Genomic DNA, 19896 nt, shown 5'->3' with positions numbered 1-19896 from the left:
AGACTTTTTTTGCTTAAAAAATGTCGAAAATGTATATTTTTTACTCAGTAATTTCATACAGGTACGGACGAAAAATTATTACTCTTCAAACCAGTTAAAAAATATGTAGGTGGCGTCCTCTACAGGTAGGAGTCATATTGACATGAAAATCAAATTTCTCATGTCAAAAAACTCCTAGACACCATTTTTCATCCAAATATTGACGTTACTTAAGAAATTATTTGGAAAAAATCGAAATAAAAATTAAACCTCAACACCCTGTATCTCCGAAACTAAGCATTTTAGGACATACATTTATACGAACTTTTTTACTTACTTTATCAGCAGAATATGCTGCCGAAGTTTCCGGAATACAGTTCGGACCACCCTGTATATTTCGAGAAAAATAAATCATAGACATTAAATATTTTCCATATATATGTCTCACTACACAGATAAACACACTAACAAACACAAAATATTTTTCATTTTTTATTTTTCTTTCATAATTTCATCGTTTCACAATTTTAGTTTTTCTTTTATTTCATTTTTATTTATTTCCATTTTGTTATTTATTTTTTAAGCAGACCGGTCAGAGCTTGGGTATTATGATAATAGAAGGCAAACATGCCGAAGTTGGACAGGGTATTTTTATTTCCGACATTCAAGACGGGAGCTCAGCACAAAAGGTATTGCATATATATGTTTGTTACGGTCCTAAATCATACATACCTTTATGGATAAAGCTATATCCACAGCCTATTCATTACCAGCCTTTCGATTCGTATCGTTTGCTACGAAACCCGATTACCTAGGCTGTATTCCGTTGCAAAACCAGGCGAACCAGACCGGTAAACTACGGTAAAGAACGGTTCCTGAAAAACATCGGTTTGATACGGAACTGTTTGGTAAAATACTGGAAACGTCAAATGTTGACGTTTTCTAAATTTCAATACCTCTGTTATAAAATTTATCTTTTATTCATTTTTAATGTACCTATTCTCTGCTTTTACGTTTGCTTCTTCTTTCAATAGAGTTTAATATTGAGAAGTACTTTATTAATAAACTGTTAAACTCGTTAGACAGCTCAAGTGAAGATTTGCAGGTCCAATATTAAAACAGATCAATAAAAAATAAACAAATCTATTCAATATTTATATTTTTATAGCTTAAAAAACATTCACGATTACTTGTTGTCTTGTTTTTCATGTTTTCTTTAAATGTTCCTGACTTTAAGAGACAATGGCTGCATAATAAGTTTAAATGGTCCTAAAAAGTCATTCTATTTAGTTAATGAAATTTATTTACCTTTACTGCCTACCTCCATTGCTTTTGGATGTAAATACAAAATATTATTACAAATTTTAGAAATTAAATGAGAATTTCACTCGAACTTCCAATATTTGATTGATTTCTGTCACATAAATGACATTGATATTAGCGATGGCAACTATCGAATGAATTAGACTATCGAATGGTTACTGAATGAATGATTTCAACTATCGAATGGTTTTATTCGAATAAAAGCATTCATTCATTTGTATACTAAAGCATAAGTGACAACCTCGCCGTGCGACTAAATGGTTATCGTTGCGCCACGAGTCACGACTATCGAAGACTTTTGGTAAATGAAATTTAGTATTCGTCTGATTTTTGTGTGCGTCAGTGCATTATTAGTTCTTCCAAATTTTTATAACTTCGCCTTGTAAATACTATGCTATTTTTGCGTTTATTAAAATATTTCAAATACTAAAATAGTATTTTTTTTTTTAATTGACGATTGTGTACGAAGTGGTCAAAATTTTTCCGAAAATTTGTGTGTTTTTCCGTAGCCCGATCTTTCAATTATTTAATTTTATATGGTATATTATGGTTAGATTAGATTGCATTTTTTTAATGGGAAATTATGAGAAGTAACAATTTTTAAGAGAGATAAGATGAACTTACAATTAATTTTAAAAATACATATTTGTATTTTGGATGTTTTAATAATATGAATTAGTTGAACTTAATAATCATATTTAAGTAATGTGGTTAAGTAAATGGGGGGTTATTGAACTCAAATTTTGGGGTGAGAAAATTAAATTGAAAGTTTTACACGTGCCAATTTAAAAAAAAAGTTAACAATGTTTGTATTTTGTTTATGCTAATTCTCTTACATGTAGTTTTTTGCGAAGAAATATTTCATTTATTTTTTAAAGTAAATGCCAGTAAAAGTAAATATTATTTTTAAATAGTAATATAAAGTAATAAAAAGTAATATAAATAATTTTGATTTCTAATTTTTTATTTATATTTTCCTTCCATTACACTGCATGCTTAGAAAATTAAAAATAAAGTTTATATTTCATGATTTTAAAATTTGTTGTTAATATAACAAATTATTTAATAAATTAGTTAATATAACAAATTATTATTATTATTTAATAAACCAACGTTGCCATTTAGAGACTATATTATTTTTAAATAGGATCTAATATAAATACTTTTGACTTCTATTTGTTGTTTATATTTTGCTACTACTTAAAAAAATGTTTATATTATTAAATGATTTTAAATTTTGTTGTTAATAGGTATAACAAATTATTACTGTTATTATTATTTATTAAACCAGTCTTTGCTTAAAAACATTAAAAATCATTTTCCAACATCCAAAATAAAAAGTATTATTGCAGTGTAATAAAGGAATATTAATAAAAAAATGCAAAACATTAGACATACTATCCCTAACTAACTAATGCTAAAGAATAATATTCTTTGCTAATACCAACTAATACCAATATATGGCAACAGCGCCCTTCATAATGTATTTTCTGTGTAAATATTAGCACCTCAATAAAAAAAATAATGTGTCCTTATCTTTATTTGACTACGCAAAAAATCAAAGATGCCGGCTTCTTTCATAGCATTGCCACCGACCGTCGGGTTTCTATGAAAGAAACCTACGTCGCCGGACGACAACTAAAATCCAGTTTATATTTCATTAAAATCGATCCTGACGAATAAATGAATTTGATAAATGAATGAATTTTATAAATGAATGGTTTTTGCTGCCGAATTACTAGAATACAATATTTCAAGGCAGTTGTCGACGAATGTTTTCTTACTAGCTATCGAATTATTCGAATGTATTGTTTCGATAGTATTCATTCGATAGTTCCCACTACTAATTGATATGACAAACAAAACCAGAAAAACCAGCCTTCTCGCGCTGGTTAGTTTGGTGACAGTTTTAACCGAATTTTTCTGGAACCGTGTTCCGTAATAAGGAAACTTTCGGGAAACCGATAGAAACGGAGCATAAAACCATAACCAAGGTAAGCAACGGAATACACCCTTACTTAGATATTTTTACATCTAATGTAAAAAATCTGATTCAGAACTCCACTAACACGCAGATCTTGAATAAGCTGTCTTATAACCATCCAAACTTTTAAGTCAGCAATAAAAGTATTCTCCTTTTTTACATCTCTGTCGTACGCGTGACGTTTCCTCATTTCTATTTTTGTCTTTAGTGTTGTTAAGTGTTGGACAGATTAAAACTGACAGTGTGTTTCTCGGCAGAGCCGTCAGGGAACGACCGTTACGACAGAGACAACCTATCTATCGCTCGTGTCGCACTCGTTATAACCTAAAACAATAACACAACAATAACAAGACAGTGTCTGACCGCATGTTTCAGCTATTTATGAATGAGATGCTCAGTCTATATTTTATTTTAAGTCTATGATATGTCCTAAAATGCTTAGTTTCGGAGATACAGGGTATAGAAGTTTCATTTTCATATCGATTTTTTTCAAACAATTTCTGAAGTAACGTCAATATTTGAATGAAAATTGGTGTCTGGGAGCTTTTTGACATGAGATATTTGATTTTGATGTCAATATGACTCCTAATTGTAGGAGGTGCCATCTACATGTATTTTAACTGTTTTGAAGAGTAATAACTTTTCGTCCGTACCTGTATAAAACTACTGAGTGAAAAAATATACACTTCCGTGATTTTTTACGTAAAAAATGTCTCTTGGTAAAAATCGCTACGAGCAACCATTTTCAAGATATTTAGAATGGAAATAATCAATACATGTCATTATTGACCAAAAATAAACATGTTGAGTAGATTGCTATTTGAAATTGTATATTTGAGAACTTTTTATTTTTTAAATTAAACATAAATTTTTCTTCGAAAAAATTATGATAAAACAGTTTCTGTTGAAATTTTAGCACAAAAACATTTCAAATTTATGATTTCAGTCTAACAACTGTTTAGTCAACGGATAATTTCGATTCTAAATATCTCGAGAACAATAATGACTCGTAGCGATTTTTACCAAGAGACCTTTTTACGTAAAAAACTTCGTAAATGTGTATTTTTTTGCTCAGTAGTTTTATACAGGTACGAACGAAAAGTTATTACTCTACAAACAAGTTAAAAGATATGTAGGTGGCGCCCTCTACAAGTAGGAGTCATATTGACATCAAAATCAAATTTTCCATGTCAAAAATTCCCAGACACCAATTTTCATCCAAATATTGACGTTGCTTCTCAAGTTATTTAAAAAAATCAAAATATAAATGTCACTTTAGGACATACATTTATACGAACTTTTTTACTTGTTTTTATCTGCAGAATATGCTGCCGAAGTTTCTGGAATACAGTTCGGACCACCACATATTGACCATTTTTTTTTTAATAAAATCTCTTAAAACATCTAATTTAAATGCCATTAAGAATTGTTCATCTGTCGTCATATTGAAGCATGTTTCATCATATCATTTTTTACACTTTCAATTCGGACAGGAGATGTAAAAAACAATAGTTATATTCTATAAAATCTTATGGTATAGCTGCATCCATAAAGTATCTATGATCTATGGTCATTGTTTAATAATTCCCTACAATGAATTAACCTAATGTGTCGGTGTGAATGGCTAGATTACTAGTTCTCAATTTAACTCTTTATTATCAGAGACAGATTTAGAGATTTTATTTAGTTTTAAAATAAGAACATGTTATTTTCAACAACTTTTTCTTAATACAGTACTGGTATATTTAACTCATTTTCTGTTTTTATTAAAATCCTCAAACAAACGGTTTGTTTATATTTTGTTTGTATACCGTGTGTTATGCATCGCCGACCTGGACATAGAAAATCCCATGTAAATTTTAAAAATGAAACTTTTTAAAGAGCTCCTTAAAATGAAGCAAATTGTTCATTTTAAATTAAATTCGTTCTTGAGTTATGAGAGATACAAAAATACCAAATTCAAACCAACATAACAATCACAATTTATCTTTTACAGAGATCTGTCAAAAATATTCTCAGTTATATTCTATGGTTATATTCTGTATAAAAAGTTACAAAAAGTACACTGAAAACATTCAAGAATCTTTTAAAAATGAAATATATTTTGTTGATAAGTAAACACACTGCTTCAAAAGCAAGTTTATTTATTAAACACTAAACGACAATTCACAAAGTTAAGTACTTGTTAATAATAATTAAAAAACAGATAAAATTTGCACTACGTTCTTCATCCCCGTCCAATAATTCTTGGTGTTCGAAATATTTAAATGACTTAAAATTCTGCTTCTTCAAATTCGCAAAGCAGTGGTACGATGTTTTTCGACTATTTCTCCAAATATTCTGGCACTTACTTGGGTTTCATTCATTATTTCTCCATGATCCTCATCAATATTAATCTTCTTTTATGTTTATCTACAGTCTTTAATAACTGTTCGTGTTGGAACTTTAATAACTGGTCTGGCATATTTGGAAAATGTACAGAAAATAAATGCTTTACAGCCTGTAGACTTTTTCCTCCGTGATACCACTAAATTTTTTTTTTTCTTTTAGTTGTGTTATTCATATTTACACGTATAAAGGCAATATGTTAGTTAAAATTATTTTCGACAAGTCAATTTGACATTGAAAGATTGAATTTGAAGGTGGCATGTTTGATATGCTAACCAGGCCCGTATTATTTGTTTTTTGGCTAATTTAGTATTTTTGTATCTCAAAGAATGCCTAGAGAAGCTCAACAAATTAGGCAAAGAAAATAAAGTCCTCCTATTAACAAGAAGTTGTTGAAATAACATGTTCCTATTTTAAAACTAAATAATAAATCTCTAAATCTGTCTCTAACTGTGTGTAGGGTAAAATATACAAGGAAAATTTAAATTTAATCTAAAGTAAACATAACTAAGATATGTAATTCTATGTCAATCCTCGTAGTATCCTGATTATTCGTTTATATGTTGTGGGCTTCCTTCAACCTACCCCGTTTTATTTATCTTAATCTTACTAATGTTCCTTTTTTCCTTATGTTGTTTAGAATGATTTGTGCACATTAATTGTTTGGCTGTTGCTTGATCGCTTTTATTATTACGCAAACCAGATAAGAATTCATTAAACTAACGTTGTTTATTTTTTATTAATATGCGGAATAAACAGATATTGGTGCCAATTTATTGTTTTATCTCTTAAACGAAAGAAACAAAGATCGAACTTGTATTTATTCACGTGAATTGTGCAATATTTTTCACGTGATGTTAATTGTAAGCATGTAGTATTATAGTCTGTGTATTTTGGATAATATTTTAGAGCGTGTTTATTTATTGTGACCCAGTGATCTGGATGGGGATCAGTGATCCGATATCAGGCTTCCTGTTCGAGATTTTCTACTCTGATTTTAGTAAAATATGCGTGAAATAATAGCATATATTTTAAAATAGTATATTGTTTTATTAGAAATGTAGAACGTTTAGGAGGGGAGTTAATCACCGCGACCTTACAGATCTATTATGTGTTCCCCTTTCTTGAGTTATAACTCATCATACAGTCTCAGGGCTTTAACAATAGCCAGTATCTGAGACGGCTCCACAGAGGCCAGCTCTCCATCCTCGACATCAGCCGTACCAAAGTTCATGGCACGAACGGTCGTCGTCTCGGCGCACTCAGTGATGTGTTCTGGTGCTTCCCCATTTTCCCCACAGAATCTGCATTCGCCGGTGTTTCTCAGCTTCAGCCTACTGAGGTGTTCGTTGAGGAGACAGTCTCCTGTTAGAAACCCCGTGACAATCCGAAGATTTTTTTTTACTTAAATCAAGAAAAATCTTTGATTTTTCTCGGTCGTAAGAACTTTTTTATTCCAGGTTACGGATTGAGTCTTCCAGGTTATTCAGATCCTCTTTTAGTTGGTTTTCGCTTGGAAAACAGAACGGTTCTGGTCCAGTTAGTGGAGTGTTCGCTCCTTTTCTAGCTAAATCATTTGCTTTTTCATTGCCTTTATTCTATCCCTTGGTGAGCGGTTACTCAGAGTAAGTGGACTTTATTTTCTTTGCCTAACTTGTTTTATCATTAAAAAAATATTCTAATACTTGAGGGGCGTTTTCACCCTCTTGGAATTTGAGATTCGAGAAACCCCTCCTTATTGAACCTCTACACCCCACAGTCAATCCGTTTGCCAAAAATCAGCTTTAAACGTCAAGTAGTTTAAGCAGAATCGTGATTACTCAATGGTCATATTTTATGAAACACCCTGTATAAATTTTTAAAAAATCTTAAAATATGCAAAACAACAAAATAAAATATACGTGTTTAAAAGTTTATCCGAAAAACCGGTTATTGTCCGGTTTTTAAATAAAAAATATTCTTATATTTGAGGGGTTGTTTCACCCCTTTAAAATTCGACTTTCGAAAAATCCCTTCTTGTCGAACCTCTACACCCTAAAGTCAATCCGTTTTCCAAAAATCAGCTTTTTACGTCAAGCGCTTTAAGCAGGATCGTGATTAATCAATGACCGATGGATTCTTCGAAACACCCTGTATACATTTTTAAAAAATCTTAAAATATGTAAAAAAACAAAATAAAATATACGTGTTTAACCTTTTTTCGGAAACTTGACCGTTTTTTAAATAAAAAATATTGTAATATTTGAGGGGTGGTTTCATCCCCTTGGAACTGGAATTTTGAAAAATCCCTTCTTATCAAACCTCTACACCCTATAATCAACCTGTATGCCAAAATTGAGCTTCTTACGTTGAGTGGTTTGAGCAGGATCGTGATTAATCAGTGAGTGACTAAAGGATTTTATATATTAGTATAGATTATAGCCTTGATTATAGTATCACAGTTTAAAGAATATAAAATATATATAATATATAATATATATATATATATATATATATATATATATATATATATATATATATATATATATATATATATATATATTTTATATTCTTTAAACTGTGTTAGTATAGATTTACGGCGTAGAAAGCCTTGGGGATCTAGTAAATAAGATTTCAATGCTTTGTGAAATGAAGAAAATGATGTTATGGATTTGATTTCAAATGGCAGGTGATTTTTTTCGAGTTGTATAATATTGAACTTTTAACTAACTCTGAGCGTGGGGTAGGTAGATAAAGATCTTGCTCCGCGTCCCTGAGTTGATAAGTGTGAGATGGCCTTTCTTGAGAAGCTGATACATGCTTACGTATTAGGCAAAACGGTTCAAATATAAATAAGGAAGGAAGAGTTAATATTTTTATTTTTTTTTTAAAAGTCCTGGCAATAAGTTCTGCTGTGGCCACCTTTAAAATCTAATGTAATCCAATCTACTCAAAAACCATTCTAAAATTCAAATATTACTACATGACTAATTCTAGTTATTACAATTCTGAATTCATCTCTCATTATGGCCATAACACGTTGAAAAAATTCAACAAAAAATCCTAAACCAATTTAACTTTTTCCAAAAAAAATAACTCAAAACGTGCCCTTATTTCTAAACGGATTTTAAAATAATGCACACAAGCTGACAGATCCATTTCATAGCCGTAATTTTCAGCACTTTAAAAGTATTTTGCATATTTTTGCGTGCTAATCATGTTTCAGTCTGATACTGCACCGTATCTGCGCGTTACGTGATTTGTCAAACGAAACAAAACTCTCATCCTTTTTAGCGATATTGTGTCAAAAACATTTACCAGGCTTTTGTTTGTTCCGCTCATTTCGAAGATATTAATATAGAAATTATCGATTTAACTTCAAATTCGACACAATTACGTGCAAATAATAATTGTTTCGTGTAGATGCGAATTTATTGCATATTTGGTATTATTGACTATTACAATTATATACCTTTCCTCGTTTAAAATACATAGAGCAAAAAAAAAACTGTTATAAACTATTACATTTTGGGATCCTTCTTGTATCACGGTTATCTTTCAACTTATTGAATACCGAAAAAAATGGTTAATGATATACGTATACAGATTAATCAACAATAAAATAGTTGGCAATAAATTTAAGAATTATTATGTAAAGTACAATGTGTACAGGGTGTCCCAGGCTAAGCGTGCAATAGAAGTTTTTACAGAACTACAATATCTGGATCGGAGATTTTTTGCAGATCGTTGTTTTACAACGAGATCTATCGATTAAAAATATTTTCAATATGGCGGCACTTCCGGAAATGCCGGAAGTTGACAGCAACTTTCTTATTTTAAATGGGTGCCCCCATTTTTTATTACATACTTAAATTCTCTGTAAAATTTTATGAATTTTGATATTAAACATTCTATACCTAACATTAACCGTTTTTGAGAAAAAAATATTTAAAATTTTTGAACCAAAAAAACTGCCTGTCAAAAATATCTGTACCTATAGCCTAATAGTCAAATTTAATAATTACCGCAGCCACTGTGCCATAAAGAAATTGATTTTAACCAGTAGCCTATGACTTTAAATGTCAAGTGATGTAAAACAATAGATTTGGACAGGTCATATTGTGAGACTTTGTTCAAAAAGTAGTATGTTATCGATCATTATTTCCAAGCCAACTTTGCGCTGTTTCTTTTTTCGATCATATATGGTATATTAAATATTAATAGTATCAACTATTAGATATCACTAAAGAGCGAAAATACGAGATATATTTTTATAAATACACTTTTTAAACTCTTAAGGCAGGCAGTATTTATAATATAGCAAATTCAAATTATTCGTTTTCTTTGACACTTAATGTCAAAGGAAGCTAGATAAAATCAAGAAAAATATACGTTTTCAAACTAAATTCTTAAATAACTTAAAAACGAGTTATTTTAGGTATAGGAACATGTATAGGTACTCAAAAAGTAACGAATTGGAAAACCTTTTCACTAGTGAAATAAAAGAAGCGGGTTTTCATTGGAAAAAAATTATTAATGATATTTTTATTTTTTTAATCGCTCAATTCCATGACAGTTACAGCCATTATTATATTACATTTGAACAATTTAATTTTCGAAATAGATAGCCACATGTCTTTTCTTTATGTCACAGTGGCTGTGGCAATCACTAAATTTAACTTTTAGGCTATACAAATTTTTTTGACAGATGGTTTATTTCGTCCAAAAATTTTAAATATTGTTTTTCTCAAAAAGAGTTAATGTTAGATATGAGAGTATTTAACATCAATATTCCTAGAATTTTACAGAGAATTTAAGTGTATGAAAAAAGATGGTGCGTCCATTTAAAATAAGAAAGTTTCTGTCAACTTCCGGTATTTCGGGAAGTGCCTCCATATTGAAAATATTTTTAATCGATAGATCTCGTTATAAAACAATGATGTACAAATAATCTCCGATCTAGATATTGTAGTCCTCTAGAAACTTCTAATACACGCTCAGCTTGGGACACCCTGTATATAAATATTCCTTTTCTATGTTGAACATTTATAGTCGTATTGAAAAATAGTCTTTATTATATTGAAAAGTATGTCGATTTCACAAATAACAAAGTCAAAACTTGTAAATTTCCAAGAAGACAAAAAAAGGTCAAAAAATGACCCCAATTAATTAACATTTCGAATTATTTTATCGAAATTTGTTTTAGCATCAATACCATTCACTAATCTTCTAATACAGTATTGCCGACTGTTTCAATCACTGTTGATAGTACTGTATGATCGAAGAGAAAAAACAGCGGGTTGGAAATGACGATCGATGACATTCCCCATATAATTTTATATATAAAATGACATCGATTTTCATTTTATAGCCATGGCTGACGTCATTTTTTTTTTCGATCGTACGGTAGTTTTCAAAATGGAGTCCAGCCAAATAGCCAATTATGTTTATATTCGTTATTATTTAAATCTTACACAAAGTAATGTTTTTCTATAAGATATCTACTAATGTTTTACTATATTACTTATACTATACGATCATGGGCGCCGGAAGAATGAAGTTTAGGGGGGGGGCAAGGTAAAAATGCATAAAAAATTGAAACACATTTTAATTATTTTACAGGTAACACCTAAAAATTTCGGTAATTATTGGGAAAACTGGAAATCGTCCGATTTTCACCAAAATTACGATTATTTACGAATCTGAACTTTTTTCATGGCGGTCTCTTACCGTTTTTCAGAAAAACGGAAAATTATTTCAACATTGAATTTTTCTTTATTTCGGCCCTATAAAGTAATAATTTCACTATATTTCCGTTATATTATAGTTTATCTAAAAGCTGCACTTGATTGGGGATAGAAAAATGTCCAAAATTTTACTGAAAAACACTTTTCTTAACAAAATAACAAAGAAAATTGAGACCAGACGGAAGTTTGACATTTGATATATCCTTCTTTCTCTCTCCTATGTAATGAGAGAGACAAATATATTCTAAACCTAATCTAGAAATTTGAAAATTTACAACATTGCCATATCTTCTATTTTTCGGGTGATTAGGGATTTTAAATAAATTTCCTATTATGAGATCGACAAATAATTAAATATACCTACCTACCTATATCCACAAAGTTACGCGGAAGAGTTTTGATTGCATTGGTTTCAATTTCTATGCGGAGGGGGTTAATCTTTTTTTTTTGTTATATTATATTATTTATAACCACGAAGTTGCACGAAAGAGTTTTGATTGCATTGGTTTTAACTTCTTTGCGGAGGGGGTTAATCTTTTTTTTGATATAATATAACAACAAAAGATTAACACCCTCCGCATGGAAGTTGTAAGCAATGCAATCAAATCTCTTTCGTGAAACTTCGTGGTTATAAATAGTTAGTTCTCGTTGGTAAAATAGAAATTATGGGAAGGAGCCGTTCTTCTGGCGACCGCTTTTCGTAATCCCAGAATGAGCGAAAAAATCACGCTAAATTTAGATTTAGCATTGGCAACGTTGCTTTAAATGCCAGAAACACATAACCCAACATTTTCAGATTGTTTACAAATTTATTTTAGCAAATTTTCCTCTATTATGCATAGAATTGGTTAAAAAGGTAACAGAAAATAGCAATGACATCATTGTTTATTGAATGCCTAACAAAATATGCGCTAGAAAACCTTAAAAATATGAGAAATTAAGAAAAATTTGATGTTGAAATAATTTTCCGTTTTTCTGAAAAACGGTAAAAGACCGCCAAGAAAAAACTTCAGATTCGTAATCTACGACCTCAAAATAGGGTGTATGTGTATACCAATTTTGGTGAAAATCTGACGATTTCCAGTTTTCCCAATAATTACCAAAATTTCATAATAATGATTATTTTTTTACAGATGGATGTAAAAAGATAGCTTTTATTTTTACTGTTTCAGTGAGCCAGGGGGGGGGGGCAAATGCCCCCTCTTGCCCCCCCTGTCCGGCGTCCATGTATACGATTACTTTTACTATACGATTTTCTATGATCTCAAAAACATTTTTTGTTTTTTTTAACAGAAATAATTTCCTTTCCTCAAAGAAATCTTTGGATATCATCTTTGTTTCTTTAGTTTTTAAGTTTTGCCTTTGCGATAGGTATAAAAGTATATTAATATTTTCATATATTATTTATATTTTTGTAAATAAGTACATGTTAAGAGAATTTTCTTTTTTGTAATAAGAAAAGTATTTTAAGTAGTTTGGTAATACGAGTATATTTGTGTTTAAAACCATTTTTAACATAGCTTAATTTAGCAATAAATATATTTTTAATGCACAACTTTTAGCTTATACTTATAAATTATTAAAATAGTGAGGCAGGTCATAAAATAAACTGCATATGGTATTTTATTTTTATTTTGTCCTACAATTTAACAGGCTTTAACTTTTATATTTTTTGAACTAGAAGCTTAAAATCAAATCATGGAATTTTTGTAAAATTGCAATGGCGACACAGTTATTAATATAAAATAAACTGTTTTTTTTCTTAAATTTGACACCCTATCTATATAGGGTGAGTCTTAAATAAGTGCTAATATTTTCAGGGCTGGTAGATCTCAATAAAAGAAACATATTATTTTCTCTTTACCGTTTTTCAAACATGTTCAAAATAAACGAGTTTTTAAGAATTCAGTTTAAGAATCATTTTAAAAAATATATATTTTTAAAAAAATTTGATGGCCACCAAATTTTTTCTGTATTTGGATCTATTTTAGTGCCGTAACCATGGTAATATGGTGGTTTCAAACATAATAGGCCTCACAGGTCGCAGTGTTTACGGCAGAGGACGGCCCCTTGTTATGGAAAAAAAATGGTAATATGGTATGTCAGAGATATAATATATGTCAACAGTTCTAAAAAGTTTTCTAAAATATACTGAAAATTTTAAAAGAAAATGCACGATTTCAACATCTTTTTTTCGAAATAAATCTCATAGACGTGTTCTGGGGTCGAAATATACCACCCCTAAAAATATTTGCACTTATTTAAGACTCACCCTGTATATTAGATGTGTATTAGTTTGATAAGTTTTTTTACTAGTTTATTTTTACCGTATGATCGAAAAAAAAACGGCGTCAGAGATGGCTGTGAAAGGAAGATTGCTGTCATTATGTATATAAAATTATATGGGGAATGTCATCGATCGTCATTTCCAAGCCAACTGGACGCCGTTTTTTTTTCGATCATACGGTACTTTAATTTAATGAAATATATACGGTGTTCCATTAAAAAATATAATTTATATCAGTAAATTTGATTTTTGGTAATTATATTGAAACTTGAATATGAAAGCCGTATAATTATTTACTTTTAAGGAATATTTAAGCTTAAACAGCCTGCTAGATATGTACGTGTGGGACAAAATAAAGTACTAACACTCTAGATATTAGGATGCATGATATTATGAAAGTGCACAGCATGGCACGTTACAAGTAGTTAGTTGTAGCTGTTCGTTCGATGTAGCAATTAGCTTTAACGTAGATTTCCCCCTTTCTTTTTTTGGTTACGATTTGCTCAATTGGTGTTTTTTGTTTTAAAGGCTGGCCTTGAAATTGGAGAAATGATTCTGGCGGTGAATAAAGACACTCTAGTTGGATCGAACTATGATACGGTAAGTACATCTCTATTACAGGTCCTCCTTTCAATTGCATACCCAGAAAAAAAAATTAAAACATCGTTTAACCATCGATGCATCCCTACCTACCTCCAACTATTGAATAAGATATACAGGGTGTTTCAAAACAAATGCGAAAATCTTCAGGGGGCGATTCCTTGTTCAAAATAAAGGGTAGTTTGCTTCATAAACGTTGGGTCAAAAGTCAACCATTAGGGAGATATCGCGGTACAAAGATGGCGGAAAAATAATGTTTTTATTTTTTATCTTGAAAACGAAAAGAGATAGACTAATAAAATTTTATGGAAGCATTACTGTTATGAAAACACACATTCTGGTAATTTTTTTCACTTTTTAAAATGACTGGAAGGGGTTGAAATAAACTACCCCTATCATTCTTGTTAACGAAATTTAAAGAAAAATCTTATCAAACACATGCAAAAAAAATTAATTTGGATAGTTTAGTTTGTTTAGAAACTTTTTATCTCTTGTATTTTTTGATAAAACTCACCGATTTGAAATTAAAAAATAAAATGTAAAGCATTACATGTCAGGACAAAAAACATTTTCTGATAAAGAGTCTATTGGGCTGCTGTAATTTTTTTAGGAAAAAATCTAGTCGGCCGCTGTTACTTTTTAGGATGTTCCTAATATTATTTTATTTGACATTACTCTACTGCAATACGTTATTATCTAGATGATTATTTATTAGCGTTATTATCACTAGATTCTTAATCTAAAAATGTTTTTTGTCCTGACATGTAATGCCTTACATTTTATTTTTTAATTTCAAATCGGTGAGTTTTATCAAAAAAACACAAGAGATAAAAAAGTTTCTAAACAAACTAAACTATCCAAATTAAAGCATTTGCATGTGTTTGATAAGATTTTTCTTTAAATTTCGTTAACAAGAATGATAGGGGTAGTTTATTTCAACCCCTTCCACTCATTTTAAAAAAGTAAAAAAATTACCTGAAAGTGTATTTTCATAACAGTAATGGTTCCATAAAATTTCATTAGTCTATCTCTTTTCGTTTTCAAGATAAAAAATAAAAGCATTATTTTTCCGCCATCTTTGTACTGCGATATCTCCCTAATGGTTGACTTTTGACCCAACGTTTATAAAGCAAACTACCCTTTATTTTGAACAAGGAATCACCCCCTGAAGTTTTTCGCATTTGTTTTGAAACACCCTGTATATAATAAGAAAATCATGTATAAAAGACTTAGCGAAGAAAGATTTTCTTCGCTAATTCTTCTTCAATCCCAAAATATGTATTATTTTTATACGCGTCTGTAATACTATCTGAGTGAGTCTTTCTTTAAAATACAGGGTGGTCCGAAGTGTATTCCGGAAACTTCGGCAGCATATTCTGCAGATAAAACTAAGTAAAAAAGTTCGTATAAATGTATTGTCCTAAAATGCTTAGTTTCGGAGATACAGGGTGTAGAATTTTTATTTTATTTCGAAGTAACGTCAATATTTTAATAAAAATTAGCGTCTTAGAATTTTTTGACATGAGAAATTTGATTTTGATATCAGTATCACTCCTGTCTGTAGGGGGCGCCATCTACATATATTTTAACTGTTTTGAAGAATAATAACTTTTCTCGTTCGTACCTGCATAAAACAACTGAGTGAAAAAATATACATATAGTATATTATACTATATAGAAATACATTTTCCTGATTTTTTACGTAAAATATGTCTCTTGGTAAAAATCTCTACGAGCAACCGTTATCAAGATATTTAGAATTGTAATAGTCAATGCATGTCATTATTGACAAAAAATAATACTGTTGAGTAGATTGTTATTTGACTGAAATGATTGGGAACTTTTTATTTTCTGAAATTAATCATAATTTTTTCTTGGAAAAAATCATGATAAAACTTTTTTTTTCTGAAGATTTCTGTTGAACTTTTGGCCCAAAAACATTTCAAATTTATGATTTCAGTCTAATAACTATTTTGCCAACATGTTCAATTTATGTCAATGATGACAGGTATTGATAATTTAGATTCCAAATATCTCGAGAACCATTACTCGTTGCGATTTTTACTAAGATACCTTTTTTATGTAAATCAGTCGTAAATGTATATTTTTTAACGCCATAATTTTATACAGGTACGGACGAAAAGTTATTACTCTTAAAACCAGTTAAAAAATATGTAGGTGACGCCCTCTACAAGTAGGAGTCATATTGACTTCAAAATAAACATTTTTATGTCAAAAAACTCCCAGACGTTACTTAAGAAATTATTTGAAAAAAATCTAGATAAAAATGAAACTGCCACACCCTGTTTCTCCCCAAATAAGCATTTTAGTACATACGTTTATACGAACTTTTTTACTTATTTTTATCTGCACAATATGCTGCCCAAGTTTGCAGAATACAGTTCTGACCACCCTGTATATTAGTATTATTTTATTCATATTATGCATGAACCAAATAACCCCGGAACTATATTTGTTTCTGGTATCAAAATCGCCATAGTTTATAAAACAGTACTATCTGAATTCAGATAACACGCTCTTTATCTTTTGTTAATACTGATACGCCAACTTTAGCATATGTACGTATGTGTGTATCAATATACGTACCTACATAAATATGCACTATAGGTACTTGATACTGGTTTAACGTTAAAATTCACAGAATCCATAACATAAAATATATGTAAGTTATACTCTTTACCATTTAGTTGTTTAGTAATATTTTAACTCTGTAAAGCGTGTTTTATATTCGAGCTTATTCATTGATATAATAAAATAAAGGTTTTGGTCACGTACGTTCATAAGAAATAACCACTGTAGGACGTGCCGACGTCGTATATCACCCTGTACATATTTCCGAAATCAGTTAAAAATTAACTAAAAATGCTACTCCATATTTAATTCAGCCACACCCAGTTTCTTCGTAAACGACTTTGACTCATTTCCGTGTTGATTTCAGGCGGCCAACCTGCTGAAAAGGACGGAGGGTTTGGTGACGTTGGTGGTGTCCAACCCCAGCAAGAAGGACCCGTCCCGATCTCACACCCCCACGGCCACCCCGTCAGCTTCCAACAGCGTTTCCGATGGCAAGCTGCAGGGGAAACCCACCCTCAAGACGTCCGCCACACCCTCCAGACCTACCACACCCGTACCTGGTAAGTTGAACGGTTTTCAGTTTGGCCATGTATGTGTGATTTTGAACTTGATTTTGAACTTAATGTAAGAATTAAATATGATTTAAATATTTTAAAAGATTTAAATACTTTCGAAAAGATTTAAATCATTTCGAAGGAGAGAAGGCTGAAGAACAAGAAAGACTCCGTAAAGAACGAGAAGAAGAGCGAGCCCGATTAGAAAGAGAGAAAGAAGAGAAACAAGGCCACCTACAGAAAATACTTATGGAAAATCAAGAAAAAATCTTAGAAGGTTTAGAAGCGCGTCAAAAGAAAGAAAAACAAGAAGAACAGGACCGGATCGAGAAAATTTTACAAGGTTTTGAAATGCGTCCATAAGAAGAAAAACTTGAAGAACAGGACCGTATTAAGAAATGTCTGGAAAAAATGGAAAAAAAGCAACAAGCAATGTTAGAAGTACGTTTTAGTGGCGATGGATTATTTCAGTAAATGGCCAGAAGTTTTTGCCATTCCAAGCCAAGAAGCATCGACTGTAGCTGAAGTATAAAGTCAATAATGTCTTCAGTAGTTTTGGAATTCCCTTAGAGCTTCACACTGACCAAGGAAGGAACTTCGAGTCAAGACTGTTTCAGAAGATGTGTGATTTGCTTGGTATTCACAAGACTAGGACAACGGCTTTACATCCGCAGTCTGATGGGATGGTCGAAAGATTCAATAAGACCATTGAAGAACACCTCTCGAAAATGGTGGACGAACATCAAAGAGATTGAGATCAGCACATACCGCTATTCCTAATGGCGTATAGAAGTGCAGTTCACAACACCACCGGACTTTCACCATCGAAGATTTTATTTGGTCGAGAATTACGGTTGCCTTGTGACTTGGTGTTCGGATCACCAGACGACGGCACCACGAACGTAAAGGACTACGCAGATGAACTAAAGGAAAGGTTATTGGAAATTCATAAGGCCGTTAGAAGTAAGATTGCGCTAGCCAGTGACCGGATGAAAGCTCGTTACGACCTCAGAGCTAATTCTACGGGATTTCAACAGGACGATATGGTATGGTTATATAACCCGCAGCGAAAGAAAGGAAGACATCCAAAGTTAACTCCAGCATGGAAAGGTCCTTATACAGTCATCAAGAGGATAAATGATGTTGTGTACCGGATTCAACGCAGCCCTAGAAGTAAGATGAAAGTAGTTCATCTGGATCGATTGAAGAGATACCAGACAGGAAACCTTGATCGGGACGATCACATTTGAGAAAGGGGCAATGTCAAGGTGTATGTGGCGCTAAACTGTATTGCTGGTTGCCTACTAAGAAAAACGCAACGTGCATTGAGAAACCGGCGAATTCGCCAGAAAGTAAAAGAATATTACAGAATTCTTTAGAACTTTCCAGAGACACTCGCCAGATGGTATATAAAGGCCGGCGCTTGGCAGTTGGACCAGTTTTGAAGTTTGATATTACCGCGTTTTAAATTGTGAATTAGTTGGCCAAGGTACCAGAACCATTAGAGTAATAGTAGTTGCATAAATTGTGTTGTAAATAGTACAAGTTGTGTGTACAGAGTGAGAAAAATAAATTCGTTAAGTATTTTTATCGTGAGTTTAAATTAGTGGACCCACGGAATCCGTAACAATACTTTCTAAAAAACTAGATTAAAGGGATTTTTTTGTCATGACTGTCTTAAGTCGAGATTAAAATTAGAACCATCTAGTGTTCAAAGTGCAAAGTACTTATTGCAGCACAAAATCTCGGTAGAAATTTGGAATGAACTAGAAGATAAATTAGGGAAGACAGAAGTTATTGATTAACATTCAGCTGTTTCAAAAAAAGATATAACACAGCCTTTACACTAGCATATTTTTTGACGTTGATTATAGTCCTCGGGAATAAAAGTATAACCTGACAACAGAAAAAGCTATTTCTGCACTAGAGATTTGTGAATGAAATGTATTCGAATACCGGATTTCTGGCACTTCACAATTTCAAAATAAATCTCTGCCGTTTATAAGTACAGTATGATCGAGCAAAAAAACGGCATCAGCGATGGCTATGAAATGAAGATCGTTGTCATTTTATATGTAAAATTATATGAGTTTGTCATTTCCCATCGATCGTCATTTCTCAGCTAACTGGACGCCGTTTTTTCGATCATACGGTATAATGGATTCACACGAAATAACTTCAAAAATTGGTACAACATTTTTATAGATGAATAGATATTAAGGTATATATGTTTATATAATACCTTTACAATTATTTTTCGATTTATTAAAGTATTTAAACGTTACAACAGCAAGCAGTGTAACTTTGTATTTGATGAATATATACAATATATTTGTTATACGAGTAGGAATACTTTTTTATAGCTTTATAGGAAAAGTTATTATAACTTTTACAGTTATTTTTCGATTTATCATAAGTTTTTGAACAAGTTGATTTTTTTTATTTAAATCCATGATTAAA

General features: G+C 31.1%; 1 protein-coding gene across 1 annotated transcript in view; it reads left to right on the top strand.

The window, feature by feature from the left end:
- LOC115888072 overlaps positions 1-19896 on the top strand; it is a 417007-nt gene that overhangs the window by 382077 nt on the left and 15034 nt on the right. Inside the window, exons 26-28 of the mRNA XM_030907644.1 lie at positions 564-668; positions 14216-14287; positions 17247-17442. Coding sequence (XP_030763504.1) covers positions 564-668; positions 14216-14287; positions 17247-17442 — 373 coding nt within the window. The remainder of the gene's footprint in view (positions 1-563; positions 669-14215; positions 14288-17246; positions 17443-19896) is intronic.

This window comes from Sitophilus oryzae, unplaced genomic scaffold, assembly GCF_002938485.1.
Source record: "Sitophilus oryzae breed Bouriz unplaced genomic scaffold, Soryzae_2.0 scaffold_682_pilon_pilon, whole genome shotgun sequence".
NCBI lineage: Eukaryota > Metazoa > Arthropoda > Insecta > Coleoptera > Curculionidae > Sitophilus > Sitophilus oryzae.
Note: the sequence above shows the minus strand (reverse complement) of the source record. Positions and strands in the feature narration are given on the sequence as shown.